Below are 22,192 nucleotides of genomic sequence, written 5' to 3' on the forward strand. Positions count from 1 at the left end.
TTGCTAAACTATGTGTTGGAGTAAGTGCGAATTTAGTAGGCAAGGTAAAGTTACATGTTAATCTGCAGTTTAAAATCAACTACATAATCTTTTTAATTTATTACTAATTTTAACAGCAATAACTGTTTTCTCTTATGATTGGAAATCATGTAATAAATTGAAATCAATTTGAATTAAAAGTTGTTCTAGCAGCATAAAAGTTAGAAGTTTTATTTTGGATTATCGATCAACCTAAATGTAATTGAAATTCATTGTGTATGTAGTAAAGTTGATACATGCTTCCTCTCGCTGCCCACCTTGACACACGACATGCTTCCTCTCGCTGCCTGCCTTGACACACGACATGCTTCCTCTCGCTGCCCACCTTGACACACGACATGCTTCCTCTCGCTGCTTACCTTGACACAGTTTTTGTGGTTTCTTTTGTCAATTCATCAGCTAGGCTAGTTTAAAATTATAGTGACTGCCTGGTGCCTTAAGCCTCTTGTGACCATCTGGAGGCCATCTATAACTTTTATTTTTGTGTAGTTTGGTGGTCACCTATCGTCTGCTCAGCATAAACAAAACCAGGATTGCCACCACCACATGCAACAACACAATCGATTTTTTACAAAATATCTGTGCTCCGATTGGTTGAAACTTCCGAATTTGGACACTTGGAATAATGTCACATTGATTACAAAATCTAAATGATTGTATACTGTATAAATCAGCTTATTTAATTTTACTGTAAATATAATTAGGCCTATAAAATCATTCAATACACCAAGAATTTGAAGAAAGTGACTATGTAATGGAAAACAAAAACACAACACAGTTACAGATCATTATACAGTAGTTTATTCTCTCATCCACAAAAACCAGCTGAACTTCCGTCAAACAGTGAATATCGTCTCTGAAATACGGCCAATGGAATTTATTGATTGATTAACCCTTCTATGTGACGAAAAAATAACAAAAAAACCTATCTTATTATTAAATTTTATATTTTAATGAAATACAGACACTACTTAACTTATTGCTAAAGCTGATATTGCCAGCTGTTTTTTGAGCGGTGGAAACATTGAAACTAAGCACAAATTTAATATGATGATTAACAATAATGATGTAAGTGGGTAGAGGCAAGATATTAGCATAAATAAAGTGCATAAACTGTGTGGGGGAGAAAATCATAGCACAGAGATCCAGAGTTGTGTTTGTTGGAGGGGGCCATGGGGTGCCTATAGGAAGAGAAGATGTAGTTTATGTGTGTGCATAGTGAAAAATAAGAACAAAATAAAAACTTAGGTTTGGTATAATTGATAAATCCATAATATCCATGTTGTATACACCTAGAAACTACCCCTAAAAGGGCACCATGTACATTTAGAGAGGTCAGGCCCCCCATGTATATCCCTGTACATCTACTGCACTTCTAACCTATATGCTTTTATCTCTATATATGGTTATATCTCTATATAATTATTTAAATACATTATCAGTTTTGATTGTGTTTTCATGCATATTAATTCACTTCATAGTTTAATATCACTTCCAAATAAGCATTATTTGTTTTAGCAGCACTTGTTATAAAAAGCATAGACTGTATACACAAACCATTAAACTCATATATTACTGTATTAGTGTATATTATTTTATAAATCCAAAGGCAAATTAATTACAGGTTGTACAAAGAAATAGGAGGGTTAAAATATTGTAATATTATTGCCAAGAATGCATTGGGTCAGGTGGGGATGGAAAGTGGAGTATAAATAGCTGATATGGGTTAAGCTCTGTCCACACTATCAAACTTTATGTGACAAACAAATGTGATGTGCCCATGGACACAATGATGTCATATCACTACCATATTTGAGCACATCACTTTTTTGTCACATAAAGTTTGATAGTATAGACATAACTTCTTAAACAAAAATAAAAATGTCACTCTCTCTTCATCAACAGCCACACAGTAAAAATGTCCACTCATCAAATAAATTAAACCACTGTGGGATTACAGTAGTATAGTTCATTAGCAATAATATACATTCATTATAATATAATTTTTATATAAACTTTTACATGATTTGATAATAAAAACATGATTCCCTATTATCTACAGATTAACGCGATATTCAAACAATAAATTAATAAAAAACATAATTACGTATTTATAAATAAATATAATAAAAGGCTTCCTATTTAATAAAAATATAAAAAAAAACATCTTCAAAAATCAAGGGGCCAATAAATATGAATAAACAAATAAAATGTGTTACTTTATGTACACAATATTAGGGAAACAACACATCAAATTCTATCAGGACCACGGTTAATAAGCTGATCAAATCCCATTGTGCCAAAAATTGGAAAACACACATCAGCTTCATTTTTTAAACCAACCTACCATACTCCCACAAATGTTGTGGTTCGAATCTCAGAACCAAAACATAAGTGCGAAGGTGTTCTTATTTGTGCAAGTACAAAAATGGTCTTAATTTTTTTTAATAAAGTCTGAAATTAGTATTTATCGTTTTGACAACAAATTGACCACTATTCGTTTTTGAAATTTTTGTTCCAAATAAATTTTATTTTGTGACCAAAAAAAATGTGATTGAGCCTCAAGAGTTTCACCATTTAATTTTGCCGGGAAAATAGTGATCAATCAAAGACTGATAGTAAGGCTTGAGGGCCTCAATGTCAGGAAGCTCATCACTTTTGGAATACAGATCAAATTGGCTACAAAGAAAAGAAACGTTTGTTAACATCGAATAGAAATAAATTACCCGATATTCAGTGCTGTATCTATATAAAAATATTTGCCTAGAATCATTGGAAAATTCCATAATACAGCATCTTATGTGTATCACATGTGGTGCCTGTGTCATGTAAGTTATGTTATAATACAAGGCGATATATGTGAAACACATGTTATGCTGTATTATGGGATTTTCCTATGATACTGGGACAATGTATGATACAGTACTGAGAATCAGGTGTAAAAATTATTTGCAAAAAAATGGCAAAGTAATTAATAAAAAAATATTTAAATTAAAATTGTATCTATTGTTTTATGTCAATCTTGCACATAAATAATATTTTTTAAATATTTACAAAACAGAAAATGTAATAATATAGAAATGAACTTACTTGAATTCTTTAACCCATGAAAGCATTCTGATATCTTCATTGTTACACAGGTGATAATAATCACTGTTTGTATGCCATGGATAAAATGAATGGAATCTGATCACATACAGTGCCTGGTGGTAAAAAATTAGCAGATATTAACAATATTATTATTGATATAAAGTTTGCGGTACACCACATATATTAGTTTTGAAAAGAACTGTTGAGTTTCTCAACGTTTCGATCAATATGTTATTATTATTATTATCATTAATTAATATTACAATATTCCAGTTATACAGTGATAGTTAAAATACCATTGCCTTTGTTTTGGCTGGTTGAAATATATAAATACAGTTTATAATGTATCTTAATCTTATTAAAGAGTGCCCCTGAATATCAGTTAACCCACTGGGCTAAACTGGAAGGGTTAATCTCTATACGTTATTCAATTTGGATTGAAGATAGAATCTTACCTCTTGAGGGAGCTTGCATCTGTCGTTGCCCTTGCATACTTGATACATGTACTCTACAAAACACAAGATAAAAAGTACAGGAAATCAGGGCACAAGTTCTATACAATTTTTGAGTTTTCAGATTTTCAGTACAGCTAATTGATTTAGTGTAGATTTTGGATACAAATAAAAAAATAAAGAAATTACCATCATGTCCCCAGGACATTAAAACGTTGTCCAAACCACAGTTTTCTTTGTAAATACCCAATTTTGTACTGAAAAACAAATATTTTATGGAAGTCGGATAAGTAAAAAAATAAATGTAATTAATCTTGATCCTAATAATGTTTTTTTTAAATTTATTTTTCTTCTTTATTTAATTTTATTTGCTTTCGTGTTATTTAATTAATATTGATTATCTATTGTTATTTACCATTATTTAATAAATGTTATTGAATAAAATAAATAAAAGAATCTGGCATGCTCAGAATACATTAAGCCCCACACAACATATGCTAGCTATAATGAGATAGAGTTCAAGTCAAGTCAAGTATCATTTATTATCATTTGTTTTTAGGAAAAAAACATAGAAATTATTAATTATATACCAGTAAAATTGTGTTCACATTTAATTAACCTTCTACCTACTTGAACTTTGGGTTGTCCATGTCCACATTATCAACAAAACTTTGTCTGCCATACACAATGGAATCCGAAGGCAGGCAACCAACTGGGAAAGTATCACCCACAACACACCACTATGGACAAAATGAAACAACGGTTTAAAAAATGATCTATAATTTGGAACCTCTCTCTAAATCTTTGTTTACAGTTGTGATATGACAGCTAGTAATAAAAGAACACCTTCTAAATATTTACAATTTTGATTGATTTGACCAAGAAGCCCTAAATCAATATTTCATAGTGCAGTATGATATGATCTTCTCTTTGCTTTATTTAATTTTATTCAACATTTATATAGTTATAGTTATTAAGAAATTTAGAATATATTATATACAACCCGTTTTTATTTTATATTTTTTCCCTTCATATGTCATGCAATAAGCCCATTTTGGGCCTTATGAGGGATTTTATTTTTTCCTTTTTATCTGAATAAATGTTTAAATAGAATTTATTTATCTACATAAACAGTGATACCTACTTGCGGTTCATTCCAAATGGCCAGTACTTTGCCCAGGTCATGTATAAGGCCAACTAAATGGAACCATTCTAAAGATAGACATAATAACAAGTAAGTTAAGCTCTGTCTACACTATCAAATAGTGTGATGTGCCCAAATATGGTAGTGATATGCTTAAATATGGTAGTGATATGACATCATCATGTCATTTATGGGCACATCACATTCTTTTGTCACATAAAGTTTAATAGTGTAGACAGAGTTTTAGTTTGAATTAGTCATCTGTATACTATATTGTGCTGTTGAGATTTTACTGGTATTTTTGTGTCAATTCATATAGATTACTAAGAGCTCTATGGGATTACTGATTCTCAATAGTACATTATTACCTTTTTGTTATTTAACATTTTATAGAGGTGCCTCAGAGGGTAAACTATAGCTTTGCTAAATTTTATTTGACTGGTCAATTTTTACCTTTATCCGGATGTTTTTCTCGAATTCGTTCTGCTGTTTGGAACGCATGATAAATGTTTGGAACGTCCAGATCAGGGTCGCTTTCGTCCACAAGCTGATTCACAAATTCTAGAGCTTCCATAATTGTCATTTCCTTTTTGTCTAATTTGCACCAATGCTCTTGCTAAAATAGGAAACAATGAAACTTTTTTCAATGTCAAATGCTATTTATTTGTATTATTTAACAATAACATGATTTTAAACAATAAATAAGATATTCAATTGAGTCAAGTTGTTTTCTCCCATTTATTGATTACAGATACATACTGTAGGTAGACTAAACAACTGTAAAATGTTCATTAATTCACTATAAAAAAAATATATATGATTTTTTCTCTAGATATCTTACCTTATCTTTTACAAATTGTACTGTTTGATGTGTGTGCATATTTTTATAAACATTTTTCACTTTTTCCATATGTCCATCATTTGTTTTTTTTGAACTTTCAAAATTTCTGAAATCTGGACCTTTTTCAATTTCTGGCCTGTAAAGCTCCGAAGGGTCAATGATAAAAACTGGCTCCTGTCAACAAAATAAAATTAATATAATAAAAATTCAATACAGTTTCAATTCAATTCAGTATTTAATATATTGGTTAAAATGACAAGAAAAATTAATACTATCCTAAATTTTAACCTCTCTGAACCTGAAATTGCAGACTAGAGTGTAATTGGACATCATTTGTAATTGTATGCAAAATGATACACTCATTTGCATTTAAGGTGTCTTTTCAAGATTAATATTTTATAAAAAATTACTGTGTTGTTAAATTAACAAAGTTAGTAGCTAGTTAGTCACTTAAATAGGATGGTAAAAAGACTAGGCCTATTGTTTTTTTTTTATGTCTTACATCATTTTGCCAATAATACTTGTCGTCTATATAAGTATAATATAAATAAGTCGTCATCATGACTTGCTACTAATCTAATATTCCTTATTTTTTGTACACTAAACTCCTAGGCCCTAGGCTAGTGCCAAGTAATTTTTTTTTTAATTTTACAGATTTTGCGATAAAATAAAATGTGGGTAGGTATAGAAATGATACGGGTTAATTACAAAGTGTTCTAGCGGGGCCTACAACACTACAGAACAGTAGGCTTAAATATCATTCATATGTTGCTCAAATTCTATTCCAAATGGTGTTAGAAAAGAACCTAGAAAAACATACCAAAGACTAGGAATTTACAGACGATGCAGCATCAGTTTTAGTTTTTTTTCTGTCGCGGAGCTAGGCTAGGCCCTTCCTACTAGTCAGCCAGCAGGCCCTACTCTCTATCATCAGTATCTATAGATAGTGTAGGCCTAGGCCTAGACTCTAGCCTTATTTTATAGCCTACGCTACAGTTTAGTTTTTCTGGCCTAGACCTAACTAAAATCATTTATAAATATCCCACTAGAGATGGTATAAAAACATGGATCACATATTATAACTAAAATCAAATAATTGCTTACCATCTCTCCGAAGAAATAGAAAATACAACTTTGTTTACGTCGTCGAGCTCGATATCTTGGTCTTCTGTGTTTTGATTGTTTGACGATTTCTTCTTCTCTCTCTCTGAACATGTGACAATTAAAAGGGGCGTGTCTATATTATGACGTGTAAATAGTTTCTAAACATTATCACTTTTCTACACAGCCTGTAATTCTAAACATATTATATATAACAAAACAGACTAATATGTACCTAAATTATTAATATAAATTTATTATGATAATCGTAAATGAATAAGGATATAAAATTATAGGAATTTACAGAATATTATTTAATAACACAGTAAGTAACTAGAAACTTCTTATTTAGCGAGCTAAGAAATGTGATTGGTTGATTAACTGGGGGCTTGTCCTTGTAAGAGCAACACAGAACCGGCTAGATCAGGTATCTACCTGGTTTGTGACGTTTATTATGTAAAAACGTACTTACTTCTCTAGTCGCTGATTGGCTGAAGTGAAAGTTATACGGCTTGCCAAAAATAATTATAACAATTTATTTGAACTTACACATTTTTATCGGCGGTGCTCAATAACAAATGAATTACTACTGTAATATTGTTTTATATGTAGTGACAAAAATTAAATTTAAAGAAAAGAAGTCAATTTTCTGTCAATTTTAGGTTTAACTGTATATTTTGTCTTTTTATAAGTGAAATCATCATCAAACTTCGAATAAATTAAAGTCAATAATCCAATGAAATTTTGACATTACTTTTATTATTATAAATAGCACTATTACATAAATAGCTATAAGTATTCAACACCACAATTACCGCTATGTTAAACTATCTATTTGTAAATCTAACTTTTTTTCTGTAAATATATTATTCTCTGCAATATCTTCCATTCTTATAACCACAATCAGGTAATAATAATAATAAATAAAATCGATTATAATATCATATGTTGTGGTTTGTATGACAAATATCAGGTTTACAAGTGACATACCATATTTCCTTTTTGGAAACTGTGGTGTACTGCAAGCCTGACATCATATTGAATAACAGAGTAAAAATTGTATCTCAACCCAAAAGAAACACACCCCGTGTTTTACCCTCTTACTTTATGATTCAAATTCAATAGATTGATTATAATCTTATAAATAATTATTATAGATTAAAACGTTACACCCCCTTACCCAATCAATTTACTCTCACTCTCATTTATGATTCAACTTACAATATAATAAATAAATACTGAATTATAGATTTTAAACTGTATATTATTCTATTATAAACATGCTCCCTGCGTGGCGGTGGAAGTACTTTAAAGTTCAGTGGCATAACGGCTAAAAACCTAGGAGCTTAAGGGGCCTCAGAGCATGAGCAGTCCAACTACCCAGCATTGGAGGGCTCCTTAGGAGAGCTAAAATAACGCCACTGTTAAAGTTACTATTTCAAAGACTACTGAATAATTTAGTATAATTAATAAAATTGTGCTAATCTAAAATAATAGTAACAATACTATACAATGCATAGTTAAATAGACATCAAACAGTTACTGCAGTAAACAGTAGACTATCATGCTGGCCAAACAATCAAATAAATACTTCACAATTTACATACTATCAGCAGGTCATGTCACACAGCATTTTAACATATTCATACATCAGACACACATTCAACTTGGTCCAATAAAATCAAAAATATCAAACAACATCTTTGATTTTTAAAACATAAACAATTGCAGCATAAATAATGATCATTATTCATTTCAAATAGCGAATATTTTTTCTTAACTAAAATACTATGGTATACTTGACAGTACAGTGAACATAGTATACAACGCATTTATCATCTCTCAAACAACATATAAAAACAAAATTGAGACTTTATCTGTAAAAAAAGAGAATAAAAAAATTCATTGCACGTTTTAAAAAATGTTTACACATACTGCAAACTTATCCCAGTAAAATTCACTTACGATTTTAAAAAATTTAAAATCTACTTGCTTCTAACTAATCACATGTGATCTAAGCAGAATACAATTGTAAAGTTGATCTTATTTCATAAATAACTAATTACTAAAAAGTTTGGTATTAAAATCCTTATTTACACATTAATGTTAGTTTACTGTATATTAAATATCCTTTTAATGTAATTAAATCAGGAATTAGCACCTTTTAATCTTCAGCACAACACTATCACTGATTTGCAATAAGCAAAACCAGTATTATCATAACCTGTACAGAACCTGTACCAAAATGGACTGGCACAATACCAATTTCACTATACTTTGACCATGGACCGTTATAGGTCCACGGTTTGACCGATACACACAGCAACAACACACTGCTGTTGTACATGTGAAATAGCACAGGAATGCCCGTATCACTATCCACCAGATACCCTCCTCATGGGGAAACTGTTAATGGATGAAACCACCATTATATTTGAGATATTAAAATATTTAGCAAATTGTACAGGTTTAAACACAGAAAATGTAATCATCTTTAGTAGCTAGTACATATGTATTTATACATAATTTACATATTAAAAACTGTAAAGTTTTTTTTAGTCATTAGTATATATTCTAATAATATTTACATAACATGTTTGTTGACAATGTTTTTGCCTTCATCTGTTCATATAGTGTTTGTTTTAGACCTCTTCCCAAAATGGTTGCACACCTTCTAGGCTAACAATCAATTCTCTTTTTCTTATAATTAACACGACAATGTTTTCTGCATCACAAGCTAGCCAAACAAATCAGGTTTAGTTGCTCCTATTTCCCTGCTTCAGCTACCAATTCATTCCTTTGAGTTCACCTGTTTGGTAGGTACTTAAACCATAGGTAGGTAGGTACTAAATTACTTCATCCATCCTTAGACCCAAACACATCACAATAAACAGACACTGTTATAAGACAGGCAGTTGTACTTGCCTTTCTAGGTATACAAGTCTCTGGTCAACTACCTGCTTGTCTGTAAAAGAAACCATGTTATCATTATTTAATAATGTAATTTACGATAAACATAAGGTTAAGTCATACACAGAATATAGCTATAGTTATAAATAGCATATCACACTTATGACACTCATAAAATTCAAATGATTGATGTTTTATTTTTCAGTACTGCTGTTATTGTAAACTAGATTTGGCTGGTTCTGATGGGATGAGACTAAAAACAACCAGACCTTGGCACTCTCCTATTCATGATATCCTTACTTAGAACATATATTCTTTTGTTTTTTAAAGTGATGGTTAAAGTTTCACACTTGAGATTTATTTTTTTCTCTAATTTATTTATTCTGGTGCATATATAATTACAATGGTCAGAAAAAGTCTGATTATTATAGTACACAGTGGCGTAATGGCTATGAGCACTCACTGGCTAAACCAAGGGCCCCCTAAGCTTATGAGGGCCCCTGAGCAATTCCCAGAAGAAAAAACAGCCATTAAAATATGTCGAAAAAGGCTAAAAATGCCTGAGGCCTCCAGCATTAGAGGGCCACTTAGTTACACCACTGGTAGTACAGTTAAAAATTAAATTACATTTAACAAGATAGATATATAACAATATAACATAAATAACAATGTATAATATACTTACAACGTTGAAGAACTGACACATCAGTAGATTCAGAATGTTGATCAAGAAGCAGGCCGTTGATTAACATTAATCCAGTCTTATATCTTGAGATACACTAACGAAAAATAACACGCCATATTTAGTTAGTCTTGTATGAACATAAAGACTAAATTGTAAACAACAAAAACGGGGAGAAATGGAGAGAAAAAAAAGAAATCAGGGGAAATGCAAAATTTTCAGGCGGCAACTTAATAGAAGAAGAAGAAAATTTTTATATTTCAATTTCTCTGATTTAAATTGATATTAAAATATTGTAAGGTAATACAATCTTATTATTTGCAAGTATAAGAAAATGATACAATGTCATGAGCACACTATAAATAATAAGTCTAAGCTAATTACTGTTTATAGCATTAAGACTTACCTGGAGGTTGCCATCATTTGCAGTGTGCTCATCCAGGGCAGTGGTGAGACACAGGTCAACAGCATAGCTGTACATTAGCCGCTCCGCTCTGATTGGATTCTTTTCATCTACGATTTTTGGAGATTCGTGCAGATTTCTGTCATACATTTCCTTGGTTTTCTGCAAGCATTCTTTATAGTAACCATGGAGCTTGTTTACAACTGAAATTAAAGCATTATATACTATCAAACAATTTACCCAGCAAGGTCATATTTCATGCATCTTTTTACACTAGTAAGGTCAAATTGCTCCTCATCTTGTGGTTAAACAGCTTGCGGTTTAAAGTGTAATTGAAAAATCTACCCCATGATATGGGTTTTTGAAACAGCTGGTTTATCTAAAAATTTACAACACACGCAACCATTGCATGTGTAAATTGCAAAGTCCGAACGGGCTCATAAGGAAATCATACCTGTGCAAACAGCATTAGATGGCTTTAGTGTCAGCGAGGCAAATTCTGTACGAGCTCTATTCAAACTACCTTCAAGGTACTCTAATGCCTTCAGGTACAGCAACAACTGTTCTAGTTGCCTAATAAAAAGAATTAAAATAAGTACATTTAGGCTCTATATACAGTAATGTATTTTGTTTCTACAGTAAAAAGATAGTGACATTGTAGATAAAAAGAATAGCAAAACAAGAAGAATGGAGATTAAAATAATATGCCCAAAACAGAAAAATATGGAAACAAATCGTGGAAAGCGTCGGAATGACAGAAAACGTTTCAAGGATATACACAATATAGACTAACCTGTTAGCTTCACTGACAAATACTAGGCCATCTTTAGGCCTGCCAATAAAGAGTGATTCTGCCAGGGATGTTGTACGTGAGTCAGCCACTTCAAACACTGCTTCTACTATGCCCAGCATCTTGTTCAGATACTCTACTGTTTCCGTATGCTCGGGCTAGGATTAAAAATATTAATTTATTTTATTACTGAATAAATCAATTAAAATCTCTACACATTGATAGATCTGACAGTGGAAAGAAAATAAATGTTCCTGGTCAAAATAAAGATCAAATACAATCACATTTTTTGTCACACACAGTTTGATGGTGTAGGTGTAGTCATACCTCAAGCAATGTCTCCTCAGGAAGATCAGGGGCAACGAACTGAATGAAACCTTCCATATTAGGAGGTGATGTAGCGAATGTGTATGGCAGGGATCCTTGAGTGGAAGGTGAACTGTCTCTTTGTGCTGAGCTGCGTCGAGACAGGCTGGACAATCCAGATGAGAGGTTGAAACCAAACAACGGTGGGCTACTGGTACTGCCAAACCCGGCTGTGGAAAAAAAAAACATTTATAAACACTTGAACAGTGTAAAGCTCTGTCCATACACTATCTATATGTGACAAAAAAAATGTGCTCATATATGGACACGATGATGTCATATCACTACCATATTTGGGCATATTACTACCACATTTGGGCACACCACACTTTTTTTGTCAAACTAGTTTGATAGTGTAGACAAGGCTTTATGATGTGTCATACGGTAATAAAGAACTTCAATCCATTTAAAAGAATAATATAAACAATATGTAAATTGGAGAATGTACTTACCATTTAGTTCAACACTGTGGTTGGAGTTTGATCGTCCAATCTTGTACAATCCAACAAACTGATCCGACAGCTTGCCCGAACTGGCACTCTTGTTTATGCTCGAGTGGGACGATGAACTTTGACCCTCACACTCTGATACTGTTTTACGACGAGCTGTCCTACGATTGGACGGTATGCTTAGCGGCTAAAATAGATCGATTATTTAGTATTTAATGTTGCAGTATATATTGTAAATCACTTAAATAACTGAATATAGATTCCTAAAGCTCTTTCTACACTATAAAACCAGTGTGATGTGCCTAAATATGGTAGTGATAATATGACATCACACTTTTTTGTCACATAAAGTTTGATAGTGTAGACAGAGATTTAGAGGGTATTTGTATCTCTACTCTCTAGATGAATGTTTCTACTGTAATCCTAAGATGTTGAATGTTACCTTTGATTGTGCCTGAAAGCTGGCATTATCTTCCACCAATGACTTCTTGCTTGGAGATCCTATGATTGGTGGCAAGCTGGACATAGGGCTTCCAGTACTCACTGGTGATTCTCGTTTTGGACTTTTAACTGTAATCAAGCACAGAAAATAAACATAGAAAATTAAAAACAGAAATGTAGTGCAGGGGTACAGAATTGTAGAGTCTTTTTCAAATGTTCACATAAGCAAACAGGAAGTTCAACATGCACATACTGTAACTCACCCAGTCCCTCAACTCACCCTATTGGATAAACTCTTATAATTAATTGCAAGAATACATGACTACTAATTGGTAAATAAGACCTTTACCTGAGGCAGCTTTCATTTGGTTAGATGGCAAAGTGGCAGCACGTTCCCGAAGATCACTTCCTGGTTGCATCGACACACGGTGCATGAATCCAGGTCCAGCCTTAGCATTTGACACAAGGCCTAGGCCTAAAACTGGACTTGTTGCTTTTGGGTTGTGTGACAAAGTATGAAACTGGAATAATTCAAACATAAAAAACATGAATTTTGCGTAGTGATTTTGCAATAAAATCAGTGATGACCTTTTAATATTCATTCATTCATCAGTTGAAAATTACTTATTTATTGTCATTTGCATATATACATACTTGATCATAAGAATTATTCAACTATTATTATTATGATGATGTAATTATTTTGAATTGGAAGACTAGAAGGCCTGTTTCCGTTTTGTTTTGTATATTAATGTTTTTTCTCTCTGGAGGCTTTTTTTTAATATATTGAAATAAATTGAAATTAATCATTAATTTCTAAATGCAATTCTGTAATGATTACCTGAGGGGCACTTCTACTGTAATTAATACTTGTTTTTCCATTTGAACTTTGACCTCTGAAGATATCCTGACCAGCAGACGGCACAGGAATTGGTTTTGATTCGGGTGATGGTTTACATTGAATTGGAAGACTAGACGGCCTAGAAATTGAAAAATCATCCAATGTTTATGATCAGCAACTAACATAAAGCTATTTAGCTTGTTAACCAACCCATTAAAGCTCTATCTACACTATCAAACTTTATGTGACAAAAAACTGTGATGTGCCCACATATGGATATGATGATACTAACTAGTTGATAGTGTAGACAGATCTTAGCATCAAACAAGTATAATCTTCTGACAGAGTGACATTCACTAGTATGGACTTAATTTTAAGAACATGCTCTTGGGCCAAAATAGCAATGGAATTAAGCTTTTAAGAACTGAAGTATTGCAACTAGATTAAAACTTGTCTCTTCGGACACAAACAGGCACACATGTTAGAAAATAAGTGCGGAAAATTAATGTATCACATCCTATGACCTGAGGTATATTATGTATAGTGCTGAATACTACAATACACAACTGTGAGTATGGTATACTAGTATACTTATTATATAGCAAGACTGACTAACCTGTTATCTACTGGTGTAGTTGGCTTGCTGACGTGCACAGGACTACCACCAGGCGATATTGTAAAGGTAACAATCGGTGAGTTGCTACAATAAAATTAATCATTCATTTTGTATTTATTTACTATTTACTATAATAATAAATAAACGAGTCAAATATATCTTATTAATATATTATAATAACATAAATAATTTTCAGAATATTATTTTCATATACCAGCAAAACTTTTGTTTGTTATTACAAATTATAATTAATAATCCTACCAGATTAATTGATTGATTGATAATTTGTTGATTGGTTGATAAAAACAATGACTGACATTGACAGAAATACTGTATGATTGACACGTACAAAAACTTCTTTATAAACAAACAGCAATAACAAGATAAGATATCTTTACACAATAAGCTCATAGGCTTAGGTATTGGCACTGTTTGAGACAAACAGGTTTTACCACGTAAGTTATGATTCATCTTCATCTGTGACACTACAGACAAATCTTTCTTAAGCCTTGTCTACACTATCAAACTTTGTGAGGTGTCCATATATGGACATGATGATGTCATATCACTACACTATTTGGGCATATCACCACCGTATTTGGACACATCACACTTTTTTGTCAAACTAGTTTGATAGTGTAGACAGAGCTTTAAATGTTAATATGAGTTAACAATGAGGTAAATCAGTACTACTCACCTCGTTAATGAAATAAAATCACCAGACATAGATGATTTCTTTTGAGCTTGATTACTATTTTCTGAAAATAAAATGAAATCATAGAATCAAAGATCTTGCTCCTAATTCCTAAATCAATCAATCATTGGAAAATTTGATATAATATTTATATCTCATTGGAAATAAATTAAAATGGTTGACTTATGAGTCATTCTTAATCATTCTTAGCTTTAATTAGAATTGTTTAACCTTACTATTGCTGTTTGAATACTGTACATTAAAATACAACAACAAAAGATTTTTAATTACCTGAATTAGTTGGTGGATCTAAAAAAACAAAATCCTGAAATAGAAAATTTGAAATAAGTTACATTCTGTAAACACTGATAATTATTAATACTATGGCCTATGTATTTGAAAATAAATGCTCTAGGTCCTGAGTATAAGAAATAAGAATACTGAATGAACAATGACAAACCTCTTCTAATTGTTCCACAGATCCTGCACTTGATGGCGTGCCAAATTTCTCTGTGTATCCCTCTACCAATGACGTATCAGCAATTGAATGCTTCTTCTTAACTATGTAGTTATCTTCTGGAGATGATATGGGCATCCCAGACAATGGTGATGCGGAAACTGCTTGTAGTTCTGGGGAACTGGAGGAAAAAGAATGGCATCGCACTGGAACAGGTACGGGAGAGGCTAAAAAATGTAATCCAAAATTCAACAGAGAGGACTTAAGCTCTGTCTACACTATCAAACTTTATGTGACAAAAAATGTGATGTGCCCATATATGGACATGATGATGTCATATCACTACCATATTTGGGAATATCACTACCATATTTGGGCACATCACACTTTGTTTTGTCAAACTAGTTTGATAGTGTTGACAGGGCTTGAGAGCTGCTTATCTTGCTATACAATTTACTAGATAGTTGCACAGACCTTTATGCAAATTGTAATTTTAAATAACATGATATTTTGAAATCTAATAACTTACTTGTGGCAAGATTTTTCTTTGTAAGGAAAGAATGTGTAAAGAAGCTCTCTGAAAATGTAAAAAATTGAAAATATTTGTCTCAATACTGGTTAAAGATGTATTGCTCCCCTAAAAACATGAAAAATGAAGATTACTAAAAAAAAACTTTGAATAGGACATTTTAGGTTAATCACTTCTGCAGAAAAAAAATAACGTTTCCAGTTTCCAGTAATGTTTTCCATCTAACTAATTTTTTGTTTTGATCCAATGTTTGGTCAAAGTAAATAACTATTATCTGACATTAACACATATATTATTTAACAGAGGAGTTGCATGCATGTGTTGTTGCACTTTATTTATTCTGTGGTCTGAAACTCTTATTTATACAAACATCATGACCCATGCATTGGCAGGGTCAGACAGTCACCACTTTTGTATTTCTATCAAAGCATTTTAAGGCAATTTGATTGTTAGTTCCCTGATCATGCTGCATACAATAGTTTTATGGCTTTAACTACACAGCATACTAAACAGGTTCAAACTCCAACAACTCCTCTATTGTAAACAAAGTCTATACATACCCCATTCTATGCGTTCAGACGCGTTCTTCTTCAGTAAATTGATTAAAAGATTTTTCAAATCTTTGGAGGTTTCTTTTGGGATACTGTGAAAAAATAAAAATAATATTATCGTATAAATTATTCAATCAATAATATATAATAATTGCTAAATATTGTCGTAACCACCAGTACCAGTTGGTCAGGTTTCAACCATTTAGACAAATCTCCACCTTAAATTTCTGATATTTATTGTTTAGATTTTTTTAAATATCATTAAATGAGCTTATATATATTGCTGAAACAATTACTGACAACATGAACATTCTATGGTATCAATGGCTGGATCTCAATGGAGATACAAAATAAAATAAGCACTGAAAAAAAATGGCAATGCTATGGGTATCAGTGGCTGGATCTCAATGTAGATACAAATAAAATAAGCAATGAAAAAATTACAATGCTGTGGGTATCAGTGGCTGGATCTCAATGATCTCAAACAATAAAACAGCCAGAAATAAATTGCAGACCTTTCGGGTTTCAACACTAGTCCATTATATTGGGTAATAAAAGGAATCTATATCTGTAGCCCTTCCTCCACACAATATCATATAGTATATAACTATATACAGTATTAATAATACTTAAACAGATCACACCCAAAAGCAAGAACTAGGAAGTGGAATTACCAGGTACTGGTGTGGGATTATAACCAAATACAATAATTCTGCTTGTTGTCTCACCTTGGAGTCACATTTTTAGATTTGAGGTAGAATGTTTTAAGTTCTTGTGGAGTTGAGGCTTGGAATGGTGCTTTACCAGTTAAACATTGGTATATGATGGTGCCAATGCTCCATAGGTCAGCCTTACCATCATACTGCTGAGACATGATCACTTCAGGGGCCTAAGAATATCAATTATGTCAATTTTAATTGAAGCTTCTTCGTTTATTCATACCATTTTATTATCTATCCTTTTACCTTTCATTTTATTATTTTTTTGTTTACATTTCAATACATCTAACAGCAACTTGCCAATTACAGGATGGGTAAATTATATCATGCCTACAGTATACACTAACTCTCATCTCAGGCTAAGGAGTGGAGTTGAAATACAATTTCTATCTATATATCAAGGTGTGACATTGATTCAGTACAGTACTTTTAATATATTGAAAATATATAAATGTTCTCCAAAGATTATTTGTACTGCAGAAAATGTAAATGAAAGGAATATAAAATGCCTACCATATAGAGAGGTGAGCCACACAGGGTGGCAGCCATTGTGTCTCCCTTTAAAGATCTAGCAAAACCAAAATCAGCTGTAAAGATAAAAAGGAAACTTGTTAACTGACAAGGTATGACAGACAAATGAATGCCGTTTGGTAGCTCTAAGGGGACCCTTAGAGTTGATGAAAGTTGTCTGTGTTGTCCACACATGTGTGCAATTCAGCCCACTAGGCTTTGATAATCACTATAGTTACATTAAATGACTTGAAATTGAGAATAATAATTTATTTATTTATTCAATTTTCTGCCATATACAATACAAAGACAAAACAATCATAAAAGGGGCAAGGAAAAACCAAACAGGTGCTAAACACCTATGCTAGTTGGTCAACCCAGAACATACAGAGCACAGAAAGAAAGAGATAAATAAAAAAAATAATATTACGTTCTACAATTAAAGCATCTACAAGAAAACGACCAACTACACACATTTTCAATTTTTTAATCATTGAGTCAAGCTATTTTATGTATTATGTCAAATTTCTATTGCATTTTTGCTTTGACCATGGAGCTATAAATTGCCTATCTCGCATTGCAGGGAATATTCCCAGTAATATTACTAGGTGTAGCTCCATGCTTTGACAAAATACGGTCATAACATATTCCTTAAAATGACCATTTCAGGGCGATTGAATTGTTCAGCACGATGTACGTTGATGGTTTACAATCATCCACAGCAATAGAGACACCCTGATACAACTCACCAATTTTAATTCTAATTTCACTTGGTAATGGCTCTTTCTTCACACTGACGTAACTTAGTAATAGATTTTGCGGTTTTAAATCACGGTGAATAATGCCTTTCAATCGCATCGCTTTCATCGCTTGAGCTGCGGGTAAAAAAGAATCTTAATAATTAGCTGAACTCATAAAATATCAGGTTGTTTTATAAACTTAATAAGCATTATATAAAGGTCATGGAGCTTAGATATGGTAAATTATATTCAGGGCTGAGATAAGTACAATAATAAGGTAAACAATAGTGATTATTTTACCAATCTGTCCTAGGAATATTCGAATTGTATCTTCACTCAATGTTTTCTTTGCTGAAAAAATAGATAACAAATGTGTGAAAAAATGTACATACTGTATTCATTAGTTTTCATGTCAAAGGATGCTGATATCTTTTCCTGTGGAAATGTCTTTATTTCTTACATAATCCGTTGTGCAATGCATTATTTCATTAATTTTTTTCAAGCTCATTTATTTATTTGACCACAAAAAACAATAAAATCAGGTCACGAAAAACAAAAGCGAACGAGGCCACTATGACTCAATGAGTGGCAGTAATTCCTTCATACAATATAAAAATATATAAATTTGGAAAATCACTGTACAATTTTCTAAAATCTTCCCAATTTTCCAAACATTATCCAAAATATATGTATATATTTTTTACTGATACAGTACATAATATCCCTTACCTTGTAAGTAGTCTCCTAAATCTCCTCCATTACAGAATTCCATAACTAAGTACACAGAATTTGATGTTACCTACAAACAGAGAATACATCATTTTAAAATACCTAAAAAAAATCCCTTTATGAAATGTTTTTATTTTGTATCACAATTCATAGTAAACAATAAAAAGTATGCCAAAAGTGCATGTTATGAATCTAGGCTTACTCATGTATAAAGTTTTATTCACAAACTTGTTTCCATGGCAAAGTTACTACCCTGAGCATCTGTTTTGTAAACAATAGATACAAAGCATTTACATTGAACTAGAAGGCTCATGCATAAAAACATTGCATATTTATGTTTACACTTCAGTTTGACAGTTGATCAGATTTGCTGACCTGGGAAAATCACTGACCTGGACATTTACAATGAAATACAGATTTCTCATTATTAACACTGCTTTTAAATTTAATGAAACAAAGATAAAGATTTTGAACAATTATTTCAAAATATTATCTTGTATTGTAAAAAAATGCATATATAAAATGTATAGTATTCTGTCACACATTTTTGTAAATTATTTTTTAATGTTATCAATCAATCAAAATAACATAATAGATTAGTAATACTACTGTAATATCTTAAAAGACAACTACTCATTAAATCTGAATAATTTACATTTCAATTTTATGATTGAAAATGTAATATAAAGTAAGTTCTACCATGGAGTAAATTCCTTACTCCATGGTTCTACAACCACAGCATGCTCCTGTCATCTAGAATGACTATCAGTTGACCTGTCTTAAACCTGGATGACCTTTACATTGTTAAACTGAAATAAATCCTATTGTTTTCAACCTTCAAGCCACTGGACAAATCTAGCGGCTAGAAAAATTTTAACAACATTCAACAATTTCACAATAACAAAAGTATTTATTCAATTCACGTCATTGCTACCAAGATTGTAATTACATTGAATACTAATTTACACTGAATAGTAATGAATGATTAGTCCAAATACATACAACCATACTGCCTATATTTGAGGGACTCTTTTTAATGGAGAGATTCCAATTGATATGCTTTGTGTTGAATTCATTTATGATCTACTACACACAATGATATGATGTACAAAGTGGCTTCCAGTAGATTTTAATCCAATGGACTTAGATTGGAAGTCTTTTTTTAATAATTTGAATGAATTCTCTGTTTAGGCCTACATGCTTTGTCTGGAATAAATTTCTATAATTAATTCATTCATTATCTCAGCAACACCAATAATAATAATGGAGGCAAGGTTAAATGAAATGTTTAAGACTTTTAAAAGTTAATAAATAACCTTGGTCAGCTGCTGGATTTCACATCATAACAATAGAACCTGTGACTGAACAAAGAAATGGCACATCATACAGTCTGGACTCTAGTATCATTACTACTGGTCATATCCTATTGACCTAAAAATCTATTAAGTTATATAAGAGTGTTACATAATTATTACTAAATTGTTTTTAGGATATATTGACATATGTATTTGTTGACACCATAGGCCTTACTGTCTTCTGGAAATTAAGGGAAATTGTAATAATATAGACAACATTTTATATAGACAACATTTTATATAGACAGGGTCACCAAATAGGTCCTGTAAATATGATTTGGTTTAACCATCTTTGTTTACCTTATCAGTTTTAAGGATGTCTATCTGTTCCGTAATTGTATAGACAAAATAACTAAACTATATACTAGATAAAAACTATATAAGCTAAAACTGTTGATACAAAATGAAAACATAAATATGTATTCTATTAACTCTGCTAATCTAGTATAGAGAGAAATGTTTTGTTCAATTGAAAATTGTTTATGAATTATGACAAAGAATCAAATGAGAAACACAAACGGTTCCAAGAAATAATAATAATAAATAACATTTATAAAGCGCAAGAGACAAAGGTTTCAAAGCGCTGTGAAAAAATAGAATAAAATAATGCATTCCATTGAATGTTTTTACTCACAAAACCACAATTACAAAAAGCAGATTCACTCACCTTACAATGGTAAAGAGCCACAACATTTTCATGCTTAAGTTGCTATAAGAAGCAAGTGAAAACATAGAAATTATTTATTTAAAATGTTAAAACATATCTCATCACATTTTGGACCATACATAGGCCTACTGGGTATACTACTATAATTCTGAATCATAATTGGTCTACAAAATATTGTTTTTTTATTCATTTTAGTTTGTTGTAGTATTTTGCATAAATTATTGATGAAATAAAATGAATTTATATAAATTTCATATTTAAATAAAATTAATTAAAATGACTTAGATTTATATAATCATACAATAAACAAAAATAAAATAAAATGAATTTATATATAAATTTGATATTTATAAATAATAATAAGTTAAAATGACTTAAATGTATATAACCTCATACAATAATAAAAATATTACAAGTCTACAGCATCAATTTGAATTTAAAATGCACCTAATTACCTGCAATATACTAATTTCCTTCTCGGGTAACGCTTGAGGTTTGAGCAAATTCTTCTTGTGAATGCATTTAATTGCGACTGATTGATGGTTCTTTAAAAAATAATTTACAATCTTATTTTAATTAATTGATAATTAATAGGCCTAGTCTAAGATGTCATAGTTTATGATGATGTACAGCAACGATTCGTTATGAAATTTTAATTTTTTTTTAAATGCACATACCTTTTTATGGCGGCCTTTGAAGACAATGGCAAAAGCTCCATGTCCTATCAAATCTTTTTTATTGTATTCGAAGTCACCAACACACTCCATATCGACTTTTGTTTTTATTTTTAGGTTTCAAACAACTTGAATGATTGACTCCAGACCAAATTTATATGAGACTCTGTATTTTTAATCTTTACTACCCTCGAAAACTGATTAGCAATTTGCAAATGTCATACACGTTTTTAACGTCATTTCTATTTTGAATCGTTGATAACACATTGACAATACGTCGTCAAGCCATCCAACGAAACAGGCGATTCAGTTAATATGATGCAACTGTTATGTAGGCGGTTAAACCACCAAGGCTGGCTGCTGGAACAATGCCATCTCAGCTGATGAGAGTGAGACGGGAGG

The 22,192-nt window shown here is 31.5% G+C and overlaps 2 protein-coding genes across 2 annotated transcripts; both read right to left on the bottom strand.

Moving 5' to 3' along the window:
• Positions 1-817: 817 nt before the first annotated feature.
• On the bottom strand, positions 818-6,781 carry LOC144834785 (inositol oxygenase-like). Its single transcript, XM_078689726.1, has 9 exons — positions 6,671-6,781; positions 5,567-5,740; positions 5,179-5,341; positions 4,726-4,793; positions 4,212-4,321; positions 3,771-3,838; positions 3,585-3,637; positions 3,130-3,242; positions 818-2,718 (listed from the first exon to the last, which is right to left on the bottom strand). The coding sequence occupies exons 1-9, from the start codon at positions 6,779-6,781 to the stop codon at positions 2,610-2,612; spliced, it is 969 nt and encodes a 322-aa protein (XP_078545852.1). The 3' UTR covers positions 818-2,609.
• Positions 6,782-9,237: 2,456 nt separating this feature from the next.
• On the bottom strand, positions 9,238-21,894 carry LOC144835309 (serine/threonine-protein kinase ULK2-like). Its single transcript, XM_078690391.1, has 24 exons — positions 21,794-21,894; positions 21,572-21,661; positions 21,117-21,158; positions 19,095-19,164; positions 18,666-18,716; positions 18,375-18,500; positions 17,629-17,702; positions 17,125-17,285; positions 16,406-16,488; positions 15,846-15,893; positions 15,320-15,543; positions 15,151-15,184; positions 14,863-14,923; positions 14,166-14,249; positions 13,550-13,688; positions 13,058-13,229; positions 12,710-12,837; positions 12,271-12,454; positions 11,780-11,988; positions 11,456-11,610; positions 11,117-11,235; positions 10,666-10,865; positions 10,263-10,356; positions 9,238-9,632 (listed from the first exon to the last, which is right to left on the bottom strand). The coding sequence occupies exons 1-24, from the start codon at positions 21,881-21,883 to the stop codon at positions 9,568-9,570; spliced, it is 2,703 nt and encodes a 900-aa protein (XP_078546517.1). The 5' UTR covers positions 21,884-21,894; the 3' UTR covers positions 9,238-9,567.
• Between the last annotated feature and the right edge of the window lie 298 nt (positions 21,895-22,192).

The sequence above is a fragment of the Antedon bifida genome, chromosome 2 (genome assembly GCF_963402885.1).
Source record: "Antedon bifida chromosome 2, ecAntBifi1.1, whole genome shotgun sequence".
Lineage (NCBI taxonomy): Eukaryota > Metazoa > Echinodermata > Crinoidea > Comatulida > Antedonidae > Antedon > Antedon bifida.